At 35.3% G+C, this 18399-nt stretch overlaps 2 protein-coding genes across 3 annotated transcripts; both read right to left on the bottom strand.

The window, feature by feature from the left end:
- On the bottom strand, positions 3941-6219 carry LOC18774581 (cytochrome P450 81E8). Its single transcript, XM_007206491.2, has 2 exons — positions 5272-6219; positions 3941-4701 (listed from the first exon to the last, which is right to left on the bottom strand). Exons 1-2 carry the CDS (start codon positions 6160-6162, stop codon positions 4093-4095), a joined length of 1500 nt encoding a protein of 499 aa, XP_007206553.1. The 5' UTR covers positions 6163-6219; the 3' UTR covers positions 3941-4092.
- Positions 11544-17731, bottom strand: LOC109949833. 2 transcript variants are annotated; one of them, XR_002272143.1, is made up of 7 exons: positions 16979-17731; positions 15900-16081; positions 14946-15035; positions 12660-12696; positions 12517-12585; positions 12269-12343; positions 11544-11868 (listed from the first exon to the last, which is right to left on the bottom strand). XR_002272143.1 is itself a non-coding variant. In XM_020566503.1 (6 exons), exons 3-6 carry the CDS (start codon positions 15018-15020, stop codon positions 11744-11746), a joined length of 312 nt encoding a protein of 103 aa, XP_020422092.1. In that variant the 5' UTR covers positions 15021-15035; positions 15900-16081; positions 16979-17731; the 3' UTR covers positions 11544-11743. The 2 variants fall into 2 exon arrangements, 1 of the variants encoding a protein (XP_020422092.1); XM_020566503.1 differs by lacking the exon at positions 12517-12585.

Raw genomic sequence — 18399 nt, 5'->3', positions numbered from 1 at the left:
CACTTTGCGCGACGAAGAGAATTTCGTCGCGCAAAATACATTGTAGTCGCACAAATTTTAACGCGACAGAAACTTCGTCGCGCAAAATCCGTCACGCAAAGATCGCGAAGAAAGACTTTGCGCGACGAAAAAATATTGGTTGCGCAAAACTTTGCGCGACGAAAAACATTGGTCGCGCAAAGGTTTGCGCGACGAAACACATTGGTCGCGCAAAGGTTTGCGCGACGAAACACATTAGTCGCTCAAAGGTTTGCGCGATGAGAAATATTTGTCGCGCAAAGTCTCAAAAAAATTTATAAAAAATAAAAAATTCCCGCGTCCCATTTTTGGTACCCGCTTACATTTTTAGAGTTTTGCGCGACGAATACTAACGTTGTGCAAATATTTGAGCGACGAAATATTTTTTGTGTTTTAAATTTTTTTAATTAAAATAAACTAATTTAATAGTTTGTGCTACAAAATATTTTGTCGCGCAAGATTTTTGACTTTTTGTTTTATTATTTCTTTAATATTAATTTATTCAAATTTTTACTTTTTAAATTTAATTTAATTGTATGATTTTTTTTAAAATCACTTTAATTTAAATTGATATTAATTTTTTTGAATTTTTACTTTTTAAATTTAATTTAATTGTAAGATTTTTCTTAATTACTTTAATTTAAATTGACATATTCAAAATAAAATTACATATGAAAAATAGTGATCAAATTATCCAATAAATATATATATAATATTCAAAATGTACACATAAATTAACAAAATACAATAATAAAATTCTAATACAAGCGTATTGTGGTGGTAGTGGCGGATGAAATCTTTTGATAGCTTCCTAATCCTCAACTTTAGCCATCAAAGTCTCGATGATTACCTACAAAAAAACAAATATGGTCATATAACAACAACAACAAAAAAAAGAATGCATAATCTCCCCTAAAATTGTTATACCACAAATCCAACCCAAACTCCAATATCTCCCCTTTACTCAACCCCAAACCCCACACAAACTCAAAACTAACTCCAAAAACACATATTAATGAAAAAAATTTCAAATTTGGAGAGAATATACCTTTTGGCAAGATTGAGAGTGAGTGAGAATGAGAGGGAGAAGTGAGTGTGAGAGAATTAGATAAGATAGTGATAGAGAGATGAGAGAGTGAGAGAGTGAAAAGATAGATGAGAGAGTGAGTGAGAGTGAGAGATAGTGAAGAGAGATATGAGAGATTAAGTGAGAGGAGTGAGTGTGAGAGAAAGGGTGGAATTTGGGGAGAGGGAAAGAGAGAGGAGAGGTAAGAGTAGAGAAAGGTATTGAGAAAATGGTGGAGGAGTTATTTTGGTTTTAAAAATCGTATCACTTTGCGCGACGAAACATATTGTTGGTCGCGCAAAGTTTTGCGCGACGAAACATATTGGTCTCGCAAAGTTTTGCGCGACAAAATTTTTTTTTTAAAAAAAATTCCCGCATCCCATTTTTGGTACCCGCCAAAATTTAACTTTGCGCGACGAAAAATACATATTGGTCGCGCAAAGTCTAAAAAAAATTCCCGCATCCCATTTTTGGTACCCGCCAAAATTTAACTTTGCGCGACGAATATAGGAAAATTGATCGCGCAAAGTCTAAAAAAATTATTTTAAAAAAAAAAAATTTCCCGCATCCCATTTTTGGTACCCGCCAAAAATTTAACTTTGCGCGACAAATATAGGAAAATTGGTCGCGCAAAGTCTAAAAAAAATTCCCGCATCCCATTTTTGGTACCTGCCAAAATTTTTAAATTTTTGCGCGACGAAAAGTACATATTGGTCGCGCAAAGTCTAAAACAATTATATAAAAAAAGTCCCGCGTCCCATTTTTGGTACCCGCCCAAATTTTGGCGCGACGAAAAATATATATTGGTCGCGCAAAGTTTTGAGCGACAAAAAATATTGGTCGCGCAAAGTCTAAAGATTTTTTTTATTTTAAAAACCCGCGTCCCATTTTTGGTACTCACCCAAATTTTTTGAGTTTTGCACGACGAACTGTTGGTCGCGCAAACTTTTGAGAGACGAAAACGTAGCACAATATTTATAAAAATAATTGTTTTGAATAATAAAAAATAAAAAAAATTATTTTATGATTTAAAATATAATAAAGGTGAAAGCTACTTAATAAATGTATATACTATTCAATTTCTTAAGTGTTATACGTACAAAATAAATAAATTTAAAGCTACTTAATAAATATATATATATATATACACACACACCATTCAACGATCCAACCGTAAGACTTGTTTGTATATACTTCAAGATCGTATACTCCAAAAATCACAAAAAATAAATATTCAGAGATCTAGTAACGGGATAAAACTTTTCGATAGTTATAAATGAAAAATCACGATTTAACGGTTATTTTAACTCCGATTTTGATGATTTTTTTACAGCTACACTCCTTGACCCTATATGAATACAATGACTGAATTTGATCTTCAATTTAAAACATTTGCACTAGTGGATACCACAAAATCTTATGTTATATTTAACGAAAGTATAAATAAACTCTTAATTGTTAGTGAATATATTGTTCTGATGGCATATGCATTCTACGAAACTAGTTTCAACGATCCAACCGTCAAACTTGTTTTTTTATACTTCGAGATCATATACGCCAAAAATCAAAAAAAATAAACATTCATAGATCAAGTAACGGGACAAAACTTTTCGACGGTTATAAATAAAAAATCATGATTTAACGGTTATTTTAACTCCGACTTTGATGATTTTTTACAGCTACACTCCTTGACCCTATATGAATACAATGACTGAATTTGATCTTCAATTTAAAATATTTACACTAGTGGATACCACAAAATCTTATGTTATATTTAACGAAAATATAAATAAACTCTTAATTGTTAGTGAATATATTGTTTTGATGGCATACACATTCTATGAAACTAGTTTCAACGATCCAACCGTCAAACTTGTTTGTTTATACTTCGAGATCATATACGCCAAAAATCGGAAAAAATAAACATTCAGAGATCAAGTAATGGGACAAAACTTTTCGACGGTTATAATGAAAAATTACGATTTAACGGTTATTTTAACTCCGATTTTGATGATTTTTTACAGCTACACTCCTTGACCCTATATGAATACAATGAACTAATTCGATCGTCAATTTAAAATATATATTTTCTAACAAAAACCCAATCCGAACAACAATAATATATTTTTCTAATAAAAATCTGATCCGATCTAAAATAATAAATTTAAAGCTACTTAATAAATATATATACCGTTTAATTTCTTAAGTGTTATGCATACAAAATAAAAAAAACAAAAATAAATTGGTCTAAGTGACAAAATGTTTGGATTACGTCATGCAAAGATTTTAAAAAATATTTTTTTATTTTATTTATTTTTATAAGGACTTTGCGCGACGAAGTTTACTTTTCGTCGCGCAAAGTCACTTTGAGCAACGAATTATTTTTCGTCGCGCAAAGTTGGTCACGCAAGACTTTGAGCGACGATGTATTGTCGTCGCGCAAAAGTTTGTCGCGCGAAGTGACTTTGCGCGACGAATTATTTTTCGTCGCGCAAAATTTGGTCGCGCAAGACTTTGAGTGACAAAGTTTCAAGTTTCGTCTCGCAAAGTGACTTTGAGCGACGAATAGTTTTTCGTCGCGCAAAATTTGGTCGCGCAAGGGGTTTTTTTTACTAGTGTAATATGCAAATCAATGTCATTTTTCACAAGTCTAAATCCCCGTTGACTTTGGATTTGATAATTTAATTTCTTAAGAATGTGATACTTTGGTCCCAAAAAAATTGGATGCCCAAATAGTCAACCGCAAATTAACTTTGCCGTTTTATTGTTTCGTTCCTTTGTTTTTTGTAACATGGTCCGTTTTCAAAGATTAACATTGTCTGAATACATCCACCTGCATACATTGAAAGTGAGAAATGAATGAAGCCCCAAAAGGACTAGTCAAATGAATATTTATTGGAAGACATAAAATATTTCTTCAAAATTACAATGCTCGAGTATACATGTGTTGTAGCTAATTACCTATTTTGTTACGACATTAATTATAAGTAAATATATATATCCATAGATCAAGATAGCACCTTGGTCATAACTGAGCGTGCTCTACACATAGCCTCCAATGGAACAACTTTAGGCATGGTGAGTCCTTTACCTTCAGCCATGTCAATCTCCTCCTTAGTGATTCTCTCCCACTCAAAGCATTGAATCAGTGACCCCAACGTCAAGCCCACCACACGTTGGGCGAGACCTAATCCCGGGCAAGCCCTTCTTCCAAGCCCAAACGGAATGAGTTTGTGGGACAAATCGCCACCACTTTCAAACCTCTCAGGCATGAAACTTTCAGGATCATCCCACAGTTGAGGATCTCTATGCAGAGCCCATGCATTGATCAATATCATTGTGTCACGTGGCACATCGAATCCTCCAATAGTACAGTCATCGGACGAAAAATGAGGTACTAGCAATGGAGCTGCTGGGCATAAACGGAGGGTCTCTGAGATGATATTTTGGAGGTAGGGTAGTTTAGAGAGGTCTGGTTCATCCACTAAGTTTTCTTCGCCTAGTTGAGCATCTAGCTCAACTCTAGCCTTTTTTAACACGTGCGGATTGTTAAGTAGATTGGACATGGCCCATTCCAGTGTCACTGCCGATGTATCAGTACCCGCTAATAACATTACCTGAAGATGCATATTGTAAATTAATCTCAAAAGAAACAAAAATGAAAAGATTAGATTTTCAGGGGAAGATTACATAAAGAATACTTCCCTCCTTATTATGTAAGTAAGAATTTCTAGACTGCTATCAATAACAATGTAACATGTATGCATAAAAATTTTTCTTCTTATTTTTTATATATATGTCAAATTATGATTCACGTATCCATTAACGTGGTTACTTTACTGCAAAGTTGCGTGAGTGCCTATAGAAATGTGATAACATATTGAGGGTAAACAATAAGTGCCCAAAACACAGCTGGACTTTGAAACCAATATATGCCCAAAACTAGTTCACAGCCACGTGGCAATCCTGATATCTGTGTATACAGCATAGCCACGCCACGTGGCACATTAATGATGCGATGAATTGTGCAATTATATTGTCTTTTTCTTTTTCTCCTTACCTTGTTCCTACTATTATTGACTAGTACTTAGTTTTGTACTAGTAAGAAAAACATTATCATAAAAATCTAATGCATTCTCGTGTGAGAGAGAGAGAGAGAGAGAGAGAAAGAGGAATTATTGACTGACCAGAATAAGGCCCTTGATGATTTGGTTGGTGTAATATTCAGGCTGCGACTCTTGCAGGGAAAGAAGATGGTCAATCATTGTAGTACCATTTTTACCCTTACTCTTGTGCTCATCAATCAGAGCCTGCAAGAACTCATCTGTCCTCTTAGCCAACGTCTTCACCTTCTTCTCATAACCTCCTCTCCCAACCCAATTCAAAATGGGCAAAAAATCAGCTGGGTTCGCTGCCCCACCGTAAAAAAACACATCGCTCATAATCTGCCTGAACTGTTTGGCCTCTTCTTTGTCCACTGACACGTCGTCGCCGTAGTACCTCTTACCCGCCACCATTGTCATTATGATGTTAAACGTGAGCTCATTGAACATGGACTTGAGCTCCACCTTCGCAAAACCGTCACGTGCATTTTGTGAGAGTTTAAGTAATAAGTGTTTGACTTCGTCCTTTCTGATCTCGGAGAACGTCTGGAGCCGGGCGGTGGAGAAGATCTCGGTGGTGCCAATGCGGCGGAGGTTGCGCCAGTGGTCTCCGTAAGGGGCGGCGACGACTGTGGTGTAGTTGTAGGCTAAGTGCTTGCCAAAGAGCAAGCGAGGGCGGTTGGCTAAAACGATGTCGTTTTTGGTGAAGCATTCTTCGACTGCGGACGGGGAGGAGACTATGACCACGCGGTGTGAGCCGAACCAGAGTGAGAAGACGGCACCGTATTTTTGGGAGAGGCGGTGGAAGGTTCGGTGGACTGGGGGTTTTAGGAGGTGGAGATGGCCAAGGATTGGAAGTGAAGGTGGGGTTGGTGGAAGGTTTTTGTAACGACGTCGGTTTGGTTGGACCAAGAACTTGAAGGTAAATAGGATGAAGATAAGAGTGAGGGATGTGTAAAACAAGATGTCTTCCATAGTTGGTTTTGCTTTATGTAATTGGTTGAAGATAAGACTCTGGTATTTATATATCAAGGGACAGGCTTCTCGAAGAAGTAGTGCCCAAGTAATATAAAGAAGAATAGTGTGTGTATTTCTACTATTCAAGCGTCCCTCCCTATTTGGGTAACACAGGGTAACACATACGTAAGGGAGTGCGTGGAATATAAGGGGTGTATTAAATTGAGATTTTAATAGATTGTTTGAAGATTAAATAGAAAATTAAATAAAAGAAGAAAAGTATATGTTTTGGAATGCCGCCATTGTTGTCTTGACAAATAAAAGTAGTCACTTATTTGGTCGAAAGTGGTTTGATTGAAGATATGGAAAGATTACAAAATATATTATTTGTTACCTTGTATAGGAATAGTCAACTTCTCTGTTAAGGCTTGTACAAATTAGTGCCCTTAACTTAGGATTTAAATTACCTTCCTTAGGTAGTCTTGTTGGCTTTATATATTGGCCTTATTCTGTATTGCAAACACACAAAATATACGAGATATTATTTTACATGGTATCAGAGCCTACACTGGTCTCTGTTAAAACCTTAAACCTGCTTTCAAGCCTCTCTTCACCGTACAATCACTATATCTCTTGACCAGTCAGTCATGGCTGCCAATCAATCATCATCTCAGAAGCCTTTTTATCATTGCAATTTTTGCAAACTTGATGGTCACTCTCAATCATGCTGCCGGAAAAATCCTGACATAAAATCTTATATGCTTTGTAAGTTTTGTGATGTTGCAGGGCACACTGAATCTTATTGTCAAAAGAAGAACATGTATTCTTCTTCAAGTACTGCTTCTACTGGTTCCTTTGCTGCTATGACCACCAACACATTGGCTACACCATCGCTGACTTCAGAACAATATAGTCAGCTTATTGCCTTGTTACCCTATGGTAAAAATAATTCAGTAGCCAATCTGGCAGGTAACCCATTATGTTTTAATTCATCATTCAATATTGGTTCTTGGATCATCGATTCCGGTGCCACAGATCATATGGTTTCCAATGCTAATTTTTTAGAAAGCATGACCACACTTAACACCGCACCCATCAAATTGCCAACAGGACAAACATCCAACATCACTCATATTGGCTCTGCCACACCTTTACCATCCTTGCCTCTAAAAAATGTTTTGCTAGTCCCCGATTTTCGATTCAATCTTTTGTCTGTTAGCAAAATCACTAAACTACTTAATTGCTCCATTACCTTTTATTCTGATCATTGTGTTTTGCAGGACTTGAGTTCGAAGAGGTTGATTGGTAAGGGCAAGGAACGTGGTGGTCTTTATTACCTAGCCCCTGATGTGCCTTCCATTGCTAATTCCGCTGTCTCTTCCCCAAATTTTAGTCAGTGGCACTGGCGCTTAGGACATCCATCCAAGTGTACTCTTCCTTATTTACAAAGTTTGAATTCAAAAATTTCTTTTGATAATAATCATGCTTGCACTATTTGCCCTTTGGCTAAACATTGTCGGCTTTCTTTTCCTTTAAGCACTATATCAACAAATGCTTGCTTCGATTTAATACATTGTGATGTTTGGGGACCATATTCTGTTTCTTCAATTTCTGGTGCTAAATATTTTTTAACCATAGTTGATGATTTTTCTCGTAGTACTTGGCTTTATTTAATGCAGCATAAATCAGAAGTTAATACCTACTTACCATATTTTTTTGCTATGGTCAAAACACAATTTAATTGTTCTATTCGTCAAGTTCGTACTGACAATGGAACTGAATTTTTTAATCACAAATTGAACCAATATTTTTCTTCACTTGGTGTCATTCATCAACATAGTTGTGTGGCAACACCACAACAAAATGGTGTCGTCGAAAGAAAACATCGTCATCTTTTAAATATTGCTCGTTCCCTTCGTTTTCAATCAAATTTACCTGTTTCTTTTTGGGGTGATTGTGTTCTTACTGCTGCTTATCTAATTAATCGTTTACCCACCAAAATCTTACATGGGAAAACACCTTATGAAATTCTTTTCAACAAAGAACCTTCTTATACCCACCTACGAATTTTTGGTTGTCTTTGTTATGGTCATAACTTGTCTCCCCATTCTCATAAATTTGATAAAAGAGCAAAACCAGGTATCTTTATTGGTTATCCACCTTTTCAAAAGGCTTATAAAATATATGATCTTGAAACAAAGAAAATTTACACTTCTAGAGATGTCACTTTTTACGAAACTATTTTTCCTTATAATTTATCACAAAATAACCACACTTTACCTGGTGTTTTACCCATTCCTGCAACAGATTTTGAACATTCCTACCTTCCTTTAGCTTCCACTCATCCACTTACCTCACCAGATTTATCTAACCCAGAAACACAAGCCACTCCAGACACTAACACGTCTCCCTCTACTCCACCCACCAACATACCTTCTTCTCCACCAACCAACATACTTTCTTCTCTCCCATCTCTTTTGCCTCCATCTCCTACCGAAACACCTACACCAGCCATCACAAATTCGAATACTTCCTCTACCATTATAGCACCTCCCTCATCTCCTCCTCCTCGTAGTCGCAAACCACCTGGTTACCTTAATGATTATCACTGCTACCAATCTCAAGCAACCTCTTCGACTTCAGGTCAACATGGCACCAGGTACCCTTTATCCCATTATTTATCTTATGACAAATTCTCTATTAAACATCAAAGTTTTCTTACTTCTATTACTACCATTGTTGAGCCTAACACTTTTGATGAAGCTACTAAATATCCTGAATGGCGTAAAGCTATGCAAAGTGAACTTGTTGCCTTGGAAGCTAATCATACATGGACCCTCATGGCCTTGCCTGCTCATAAAAAAGCCATTGGCTGCAAGTGGGTCTATAAAATAAAACGGCATTCTAATGGCACTATTGAACGATGCAAAGCTCGCCTCGTCGCCAAGGGATATACGCAAATGGAAGGGATTGATTATCATGAAACTTTTTCTCCTGTTGCCAAGCTTACCACTGTTCGTGTTTTATTATCTTTGGCCGCTGCCAAGGGTTGGTGTCTTCAACAATTAGACGTCAACAATGCCTTTCTTCATGGTGATTTACATGAAGAGGTTTACATGCAGCTCCCTCAAGGTTATCACGGCAAGGGGGGAAACATGGTGTGCCGTCTTAACAAATCACTTTATGGATTAAAGCAAGCTTCTCGGTGTTGGTTTGCAAAATTCTCCAAAACATTACTTGATGCGGGATTTTCTCAATCTAAAGCAGATTACTCCCTTTTCTATCGTCACAAAGGTAAGTCATCAATTTTCTTGCTTGTATATGTTGACGATATTATTATTACAGGTACCGATGCTGCTACTATATCAATTATCAAGAATTTGTTGCACCAACGTTTTCATTTAAAAGACCTTGGTGATTTAAAATACTTCCTTGGGATAGAAGTGTCTCGTTCTTCAAAGGGATTGTATTTGAGCCAACGGAAGTATGCACTTGACATTTTGAAAGACTCAGGTCTTATTGGTTCACGTCCTACTTTCTTCCCCATGGAACAAAATCTCAAGTTAAACAATGAAGATGGAGAACTATTACATAATCCAGAAACCTATAGAAGATTGGTGGGTCGCTTGATATATCTCACCATCACCAGGCCAGACATTGTTCATACAGTTCATATTTTGAGCCAATTCATGCAAAGCCCCCGTACAACTCATAAAGATGCTGCAGATCGATTATTACATTATTTGAAAGGGACTCCAGGGCAAGGGATTCTGTTATCATCTTCTAATAATTTTCAATTGAGAGCCTACTGTGATTCTAATTGGGCTAGCTGTCCAATGACAAGGAGGTCGACTACAGGTTACTTTGTACTTCTTGGAGAAAGTCCTATCTCATGGAAAACAAAGAAGCAAGATACTGTATCACGCTCATCAGCTGAAGCAGAATATAGAGCGATGGCTATGGCAACTTGTGAACTCCAATGGTTACGATATTTACTTTATGATCTTGGTCTGTCACACACCACACCAAGCTTACTTTATTGTGACAACCAAGCTGCTTTATACATAGCAGCTAATCCAGTATATCATGAGCGCACCAAACATATTGAGATCGATTGTCATGTTGTTCGAGAGAAGATTCAAAATGGTTCTTTACGTACTGCCTATATTCCTTCAAAGGAGCAACTCGCAGATGTCTTTACCAAGTCTTTAGGTAAAGATCAATTCCAACGACTCAAAAACAAGCTGGGTATTCTTGATCTCCATACTCCAGCTTGAGGGGGAATATTGAAGATATGGAAAGATTACAAAATATATTATTTGTTACCTTGTATAGGAATAGTCAACTTCTCTGTTAAGGCTTGTACAAATTAGTGCCCTTAACTTAGGATTTAAATTACCTTCCTTAGGTAGTCTTGTTGGCTTTATATATTGGCCTTATTCTGTATTGCAAACACACAAAATATACGAGATATTATTTTACAGATTCAATTTCTCACAAATTGATAATGTGTTTGAACTTTTGAATCAACAACATTTATTGTATTTCTACTCCTTTTTTTATTTGGGTTACACATATGTAAGGGAGTCAGCTATCCTGTTTTTGGGTTTTTTTAGATTTATTTATAGAAATTAAATGGTATAGAGTTTATTTATATCACTAGTACTAAGAATGAGTATATAACTAAATACCTCAAAATTTAACACCTAAGAAAATGAGCTTCGAAATTCAAGCAAGGACTTCTTTGATTTTTTTTTTAAAATTTAAAAAAATTAAAATTTTGCTAAAGGTCTATTTTCATCGTTGGAACTTGGTCAGTTTAAGTAGATAAATTCAATAATAACTGAGAGGCAATGGATACGTTTAAAAATCACCAACCACCCAAAACAAAAACAAAAAAATTATATTTCTCCTCATGACACCCAGCCTGCCAGAAGAGGATATAACATGATTATATTATCGTATTATTATAATACCATGCAATAATTTCTGAATATGAAAAGTGATATTAATACCAAATTATTCTCTTTAACAAAAAGTTAGTTATTGGAATTTCTAAATAAATAATTTAATTAAAAATTGGGGAAAGTTATTTGATGCGGGTAACATAAGATGTGGATTCAATTTCTAGCAAACGGATAAAGTGTGTGAAACTTTGAATCTACAACATTTTATTTTATTTCCACTTTTCTTCCTCACAAGGACTTTGACATCTTCCACAATCATAGAGGGCCCTCTCTCTTTTTAACATATAAGCAAGGGAGTGCGTGGAATATATATTATAAAAAAATGCATGCGTCAGCCAATACGTGATCACACAAGGCTTGCATGGCATGCAACAGTGTCCACGGACGGATCCAAAATTTCAATATGAACTGGGTTAAACTTACCTTTAGGGGTTACTAGCAATAAAGCCCGCGCGATGCTGCGGGTTTTGAAATTACGTAGACAAAATAAAATTGTTTATATATACAATGAGATTTAACTCGTAGCATTATGCTTAACTAAGGAAGTATAAGTGAAAAAAAAGGAAATCACATATTTTACAGGCTACTTGTTATGTTAAAATAGTACACATGTTTGTATATACATTGAGATGTTAATAGTGGGAAGGAGCTATTAAAATAGCAAAATTTGAATAGTTTTGAGCAGCACGTTTAATTCGTTGGGCTTTGTTTTGCAATTTCTTCATGACTTTTCTTCTCTTTGATGGAGGTCTTGACTCTGTTATAAAAAAGTGGGAAAATAGCAAGTGTTAATGTTGATGAATGGGGAAAATTGAGTTATGACAATAATCATAAACATCTAATTATGTATAAATAGGAATAATATAATTTTACATTTTAATAAGAAAGTTATAAATGGTTTTCCAATCGAAGAAACACAAAATAACGAAATTAAATAAGAACTCAATGTTTTTCTTTACTTTTAAGATATGAATAATATGAAAGTAAACATATTTTAAATTCTATGTTCATCTAAAGGAAAAGGTTGTGGAAGAAAAGAAAAATACAAACATGAAAATGCAGAAATGATGAGCAAACAAACATTACAAAAATAAAGAAATCAGTACCCAAAAAAATAGTAGAGAGTATACGGAATAGAGAGGCAATCATGAATATACCTTTAAAGCGAAGAATGGTTAAACAATTTGGGCGAACGACTGCTTCTCGTATTTGGATTTCGTACCCAAGCTCACCTGAAACAATCAAAATTTCATGGAAGCCTGAGATTAAATCAGGGGGAAAACAACATAAGGAAGAGAGCAGGAAACACGTAGTAGTAGAGGCAAGTCGAATTTTGTGAAGGAATTTTGAGGCAACACAAACGAAAAAAGAAAAAGTCAATAAATCAAAATGAAGAAACATTAACCTGAAAGTTATCTTCGCTTCTTTGCTTCAGTGATTGCTTATACGTCAGAGAGGTGAGAGACAATTGAATCTGTTGAGATAAAATTCCAAAGTTTCAATACAACATGTAGATTTGAATAACTTTTTAATTTTCATAAGTCATACCTGAAGCAATTGGATGACTGCCTAACTGTGATTCATACTGAAAAAAATAATAATAAAATAAACAGTAATTAGAATGAAATACAACAACCACATAATTACATAGCCTCAAAATACAACCAACCAACCAACTTTAAGCAAATACTTAAATTTCAGGATTCTAACAGTCTAACTACAAAAGAATTCTAACATTACACATCATGAAGCATGAAACTTAAATTGAATCCATACAACTAAAAACTAATATGAAATGCACAGCAAAATCCAAGTACAAAGGAAAACATGATTAGACATTCATGAAACCCAGAACTGAAATCAGAGCGTTATCTAAGAAAAAAAAGGAAGTGCAGGGTGTCTTGCAAGTCATGTTCATCATGTTCATGCTTTAAAAAATCATAAACTAAAGTGAAACAATATGTGGATGCCAAAAAAAAAAAATGCAATTTAGGTAAGCGAAAGCAGAGATGGAGAGAAAAGGAAATTTGTTCATTTGTTTTACTTTGCTAACAATATCCAGAAAACACACAACTCAATTAATAAAATTTCAGATGGCAGTTTAACTATTTTGAGCTTAAATATTCAAGGAGAATAGGCACGTAAAATAATAATGAAAAAAAAAAACTCTTGAGGAGCATGCCACTAATTTGTGACATGAATATAAGAAAGAATCAACATCTTCATAAAGACAGTTAGAAATCCAAAATGGTTGAAACTGCAAAACGAAGATATAGATATTTTTCTTCAAAAATCCCAACTTCAGTGGTATAAAAAAAATAATTTATTGCACCCTTAATCCTCATATCAGAACAATCATTTGGTAGGCATGATTAGAAAAAAGGGAAATGCCAGGCCAACAAAAATTGCAGACACAGCCGTAGGATCATGGGTGAACACCTTTCCAAATGTATGTTACTCCTTTTTGGAACCTTGATCTCTTGGAGCTATTCCAATAACAATAAGATCCTTAATGATTGCAAAACCTTGTCCCATTTTTTTAAAACCATGAATCTTACTTATTTCATGCAGTTTGACATTTAATGAACTCAAATGGAATGTTTTGCTGTAAACTCCAACTAACTGAGTAATATAACTTGAATGCCTTCATTGAAATAGATTCTTAAAAAAGGGAAATGCCAAGCCGACAAAAATTGAACTTAAAATGCATGTTCAAAGTAGTTAACAGAAAGACCCAAAAACAACCAAAGTAATGTGAACTTTCGAAGTAAGATGGAGAAGATTGAAGGATTAAGAGCCGCAACAACTGCACATCTCATATAAAAAATTAGAAAATCAGAATAGATGAAAACCATTTGGTGAACCAAAAATAAAAGAAAACCCCTACATCTATTAGTTGGAGAAACAAAGGAAAACGCCAGAAAACAGAATCAAAATGCTTCATAAATTACCATAAAAAACTTTTTTTTTTGGGCAGAAACGATAAAGAACTTAAGTAGACCAAATACGTGATTTACACCAAGTCAACTGCAGCTGGCTGATAATTTCATTGAACCCAACAAAATTAATTCACAAATAAATCAAAAATCCCAAACCAAAATGAGAGAGAGATTCATACCATTCACATCAAACCTCATACCATTCACATCAAACCCATCAAATCTAAATGCTTTATTCATTGGTGCTTTGGAGAAACAGCATATGTAATCAAAGAAATTCATTTGGATCCAAAAATTAGAGATAGTAAACCCTAAACCCTAAACCCTTATCAGATCCATAACTTCTCTCCTTAAGTCTCCATTTCTCCAAAAAATTTATCATCTGTGTAGAGCAAACATAAATGCATTAACCAAGGACATGCAAAACTGCATCAGTCAGCAGTTCCTATTACTCCATTAATATACACTGCAAATCAAAGCTTTATCAATAAAGTCATTTTGCTCAAAACCCAGATACAGAGAGCTCACAAATACTTGAAAGCACATAACTTTAATCTTATTTAAGTAAAATTCAAAGGCCATTGACACCCTTTAAAACCACTCACTCTCTCTTGCTAACCACCAGGCGTATATATAGAGCCCCACTTTTGGTCTTAACTACCTAATGGGTAAGGATCTCAGATATCTTATACCTATGATAACTTAATCTTATGCTCTGTGCAGAACCGTTGCAATCCCTGTAGTGAGAGTTGCAAAGTAGGAGACACTATATTACTTAACAACAGGTTTATCATTGATATCTAATTACTATTTCATAGACAATAATTGAATCATCACCTTACTTTTAATATTACAAAACTAACCAGATGTAAATGTATGTAATTGAGTTCCTTACCTCTCCAGCATTAAATATAAATCTTTCCTTGTCAAAGAATAGCAACATTGAAGGAGATGTATCCTGCGTATCCATTCCAGTCCCTAGCAACTGCAAAGAGTAGAAGCATGGCCAAATTATTAGCCCATGAAAAGGAAAAAAAACAAAAGAACCAAACTCTGCATTTTGAAATTAAGATATACAAACTTTTTTAGTTTTCAATAAGTTTCCATTCAACGCAAAAATCTGCTTGGTAAATCAAACCCACAAACAAAAAAATTCTGAATTTTAACTTTTCTGAATTCTTTCTCGTCATCACTAATGTCCACAAACATAATTCCAATTTAGAAGTCAGATTTTCAAATCCCACATATTTCCCAAACCAGTCTTCTTCAAGTCAACTATGCTAAAACATTGCAATCAGTTCCTAGAATCACACTCCCAAATTTTCTTTCCCCTACCAAAACAAAAATTATCAAATTCAAATCCCCAGTCCCATAAACCAGTATAAGAACGAATTTGAATTAAAACCATGTAGTAAAAGAACGAACATATCTTTAAACAGAGCAACCCAAATAGCAGCATATCCTGCTTACCAAAACAGAGCTATCCTAAACCCTGTAACAAAAGAACCGGCATATCCAAATACCGATTTTCAGGGTTTACCAACTAATTTTTAATAACCAAACAGAAAACCTTATCAAAAGCAATCATATAGTATTCTAATAACTAAATTGTTTAACATGATTTCATCAAAATGATAACACAATCAAATCAATTTCAGTATTTGGATAAAATTTGCAAATCAATAACACAGACCCACTATGAGGAAAATTAGGGATTTGGACTTTTAGGGCAGCAAATTAAAACAGGTCTTATAGTTTAATCAAATAAGATCCAAGATATTAGTAATAACAAAAATGAAAAAGAAAAGCAACAAAAATCGAATGGAAAGATGAAGCAAAATTCACTTACAGATCAGTGAGAGAAAGAGACTGAAACAGAGAGAAAGCTGGAGTTCGATTTGAAGAAGAAGACCAACGCACGCCACTCCTATAAAAATCGAAGCCTCCAGATAATCTCCAACAGTAGACCGACCTCTTCCATCATTGCCCCGCAACCAGGCCAACCAACCTGGTTAGAAGCGAACCCAGCATCTGATAGAACGAAAGGCAAGCCGTTACAATCGAAGGAGAGGGGGGCAAAACGGGGAAAACACAAAGCAATTAACCAAGGGTAAAATCGTAATTTCACTGTGCTGATGAGAAAAATGAGTTCGAAAAACAGTAAAAATAGAAGGCAGTTTCGTCATTTCACTGTGCTTAGCTACAGTGTTTAGTTGCATTGGGTTTTAGTGTATATATATGCAGAGTCATCCTGAACAAATCGTGTTGCCCATCAAATCATTTGAGAATAAAACGAAAACCCTAACCCTAGAAATTGATGTTTGTTAAACATGGTTTTCTGCTTATGTTTTATTTTACAACAAACAAAAAAAAACCATGTCCAAGATATTGTAATCATCTAATCCTATCATTACAACAACAAATTAACAACCCATTACAGCAGCAAGATCATTACAAATTGTTGAAATTGGCATGCTTACTTTCCCACAACAACAATATTGACTACAACAGATTATCACAGCAGCGTAATCAATTTGGTTAAGGAATCAAAGATTTTGACAATATGCTTAGAAACCCATCAGCAAATCATTAATCCATTAAAAAGTTGAGGAGATGCAAAACTGAAGAGAACAAACCTTCTGAAATAGAAATCCAAATTTCTCACTAAAATTAATTTCTAGGGAATAAAAAGAAAAAACCAAAGTCAAAACTATGGATGATAATCACTATGCCTTAATTGTCTAAAACATTGATGCTGCAAATTTAGCATACAGCAGAACCTATATAATTTACGAACACAGAACGTCATAAAATATCTTTATTGTAAATTTCTTCAACACAAAAAATCCAGAACCAAAATATTTGACGAAATTCTATTAAAAGAAAAAAAAACTGAAATTAAAGAGAGGGAAAGAGAACATTGTATACCACAACTTCTGTACATATACACTGGCTCTGTCCCACAACAGCAGCAAGGGCAATCGCAAGCCTTTCTTCATACACAAAGAGTCACCTGCCATTACCAATTCAAAAGCATGTTCAATCCCATCATAGGATGTTCAATTCAAAGGCTATTGAATTTTGCAGCATATATCACCGGTGTTTATCAAGAACTTCAACGGAGGATCACTTCACAAATGTTCTCTTAGAGGCCCAAGTGGGAAAGGGAGGGCTGTGGAATTGGAAGAAGAGAGAGAATGGCTTGTTCTTCTCTAAGGGTTGACAGGGTTTTGTGAAGGATCATCATTTAGAAGTTGGGAATTTCCTGGTTTTCCGTTATGATGGTGAATCATAGTTCAAAGTCACAATCTATGATAGAAGTGCCTGTGAGAAGGATGTAGAGGTAGCCGACAGGGGGAATGAAAAATCTCAAAATTAATAGGGGAGAAATGCAAACCCTGTTTCTATTTCAAAAAACGAAAAATCTCCCAGCCAACAATAAAATTCATGAAATGAAAATGGGATGCATCCCGGAAGACAAAGGATGCAGAAATTCGAAAGCAAGAGAGATGGAAGTCTGAGTGGAAGGCTGTAGAAAGGATGAAAAATCTTCCCACCAGAAATCTCTCAGACGAAGAGCAAAAGGACGGCTGGATTTGCAGCGCACCTCCCAAACAAAGATCGACGGCTCCCCATCCATGTGCAGATCTTCCATGGCTGCCCCCAACCAGCTGGTTCGAAACGAACTGGAAATGGGGGCTTCTGTGAGCGGACGAAGGGTTATCAACGAAGGAGAAAGGGCAAAAACGGAAACAGAAGGAGCTGTTTAGTCAAGGGCAATTTCGTCAATTTACTGTGATGAAGAAAAAACAAAACAAAAACAGCAGCAAAATGAGGGGCATTTCCGTCATTACACTATGCTTAGCTACAGTGTTTAGTTGCATTGGGTTTTAGTATATATAGAATTTGGGCTTGGGCTAAACCTTAATTTATACTAATTGTAAGAATTAAAAAAATCATAGCCCAGGCCCCAGTTTGTCAAAACATGAGTCCATCCCCGATAGACCGGAAACCAAACTAGTGAATGACACGGAAGTTTCCATAATGAGGGGATATATTAAGGGGTTATAATTATGGGTGCAGTCCAATAATTCAGTAATAGCTCTGCATTGAATCGGAAGGTTATTAAGGTTTCTTTCATTATATACAGAATAAAAAAAACTTTTTAATGAAAATTACCTAATGAGTAAAATAAGCATGAAACTAACTACATTGGATTTGATTTGATTGGATCCTCATAAACAAATCCACCATCCAATCAAATTACGTCGGTTTTGAAAATTAGGCATCCAATTCAATCCGTCAAATCATCAAAACCGATTAAAATTGAATCGTTCAGTTTGTGCATA

Source organism: Prunus persica, chromosome G6 (genome assembly GCF_000346465.2).
Source record: "Prunus persica cultivar Lovell chromosome G6, Prunus_persica_NCBIv2, whole genome shotgun sequence".
Lineage (NCBI taxonomy): Eukaryota > Viridiplantae > Streptophyta > Magnoliopsida > Rosales > Rosaceae > Prunus > Prunus persica.
This window is presented reverse-complemented; position numbering and strand designations above follow the sequence as displayed.

What these genes read in the sequence shown, in the direction of transcription:
- LOC109949833 (XM_020566503.1), bottom strand. Translation starts at nt 15,020, where the DNA reads ATGGATACGCAGGATACATCTCCTTCAATGTTGCTATTCTTTGACAAG. An exon ending in CAGTCATCCAATTGCTTCAG is followed by an intron (nt 12,344 to 12,659) that starts GTATGACTTATG and finishes TGATTGTTTCAG; the next exon opens with GTGAGCTTGGGTACGAAATC. An exon ending in AACCATTCTTCGCTTTAAAG is followed by an intron (nt 11,869 to 12,268) that starts GTATATTCATGA and finishes TTTTTATAACAG; the next exon opens with AGTCAAGACCTCCATCAAAG.
- LOC18774581 (XM_007206491.2), bottom strand. Translation starts at nt 6,162, where the DNA reads ATGGAAGACATCTTGTTTTACACATCCCTCACTCTTATCTTCATCCTA. An exon ending in TCATCAAGGGCCTTATTCTG is followed by an intron (nt 4,702 to 5,271) that starts GTCAGTCAATAA and finishes ATGCATCTTCAG; the next exon opens with GTAATGTTATTAGCGGGTAC.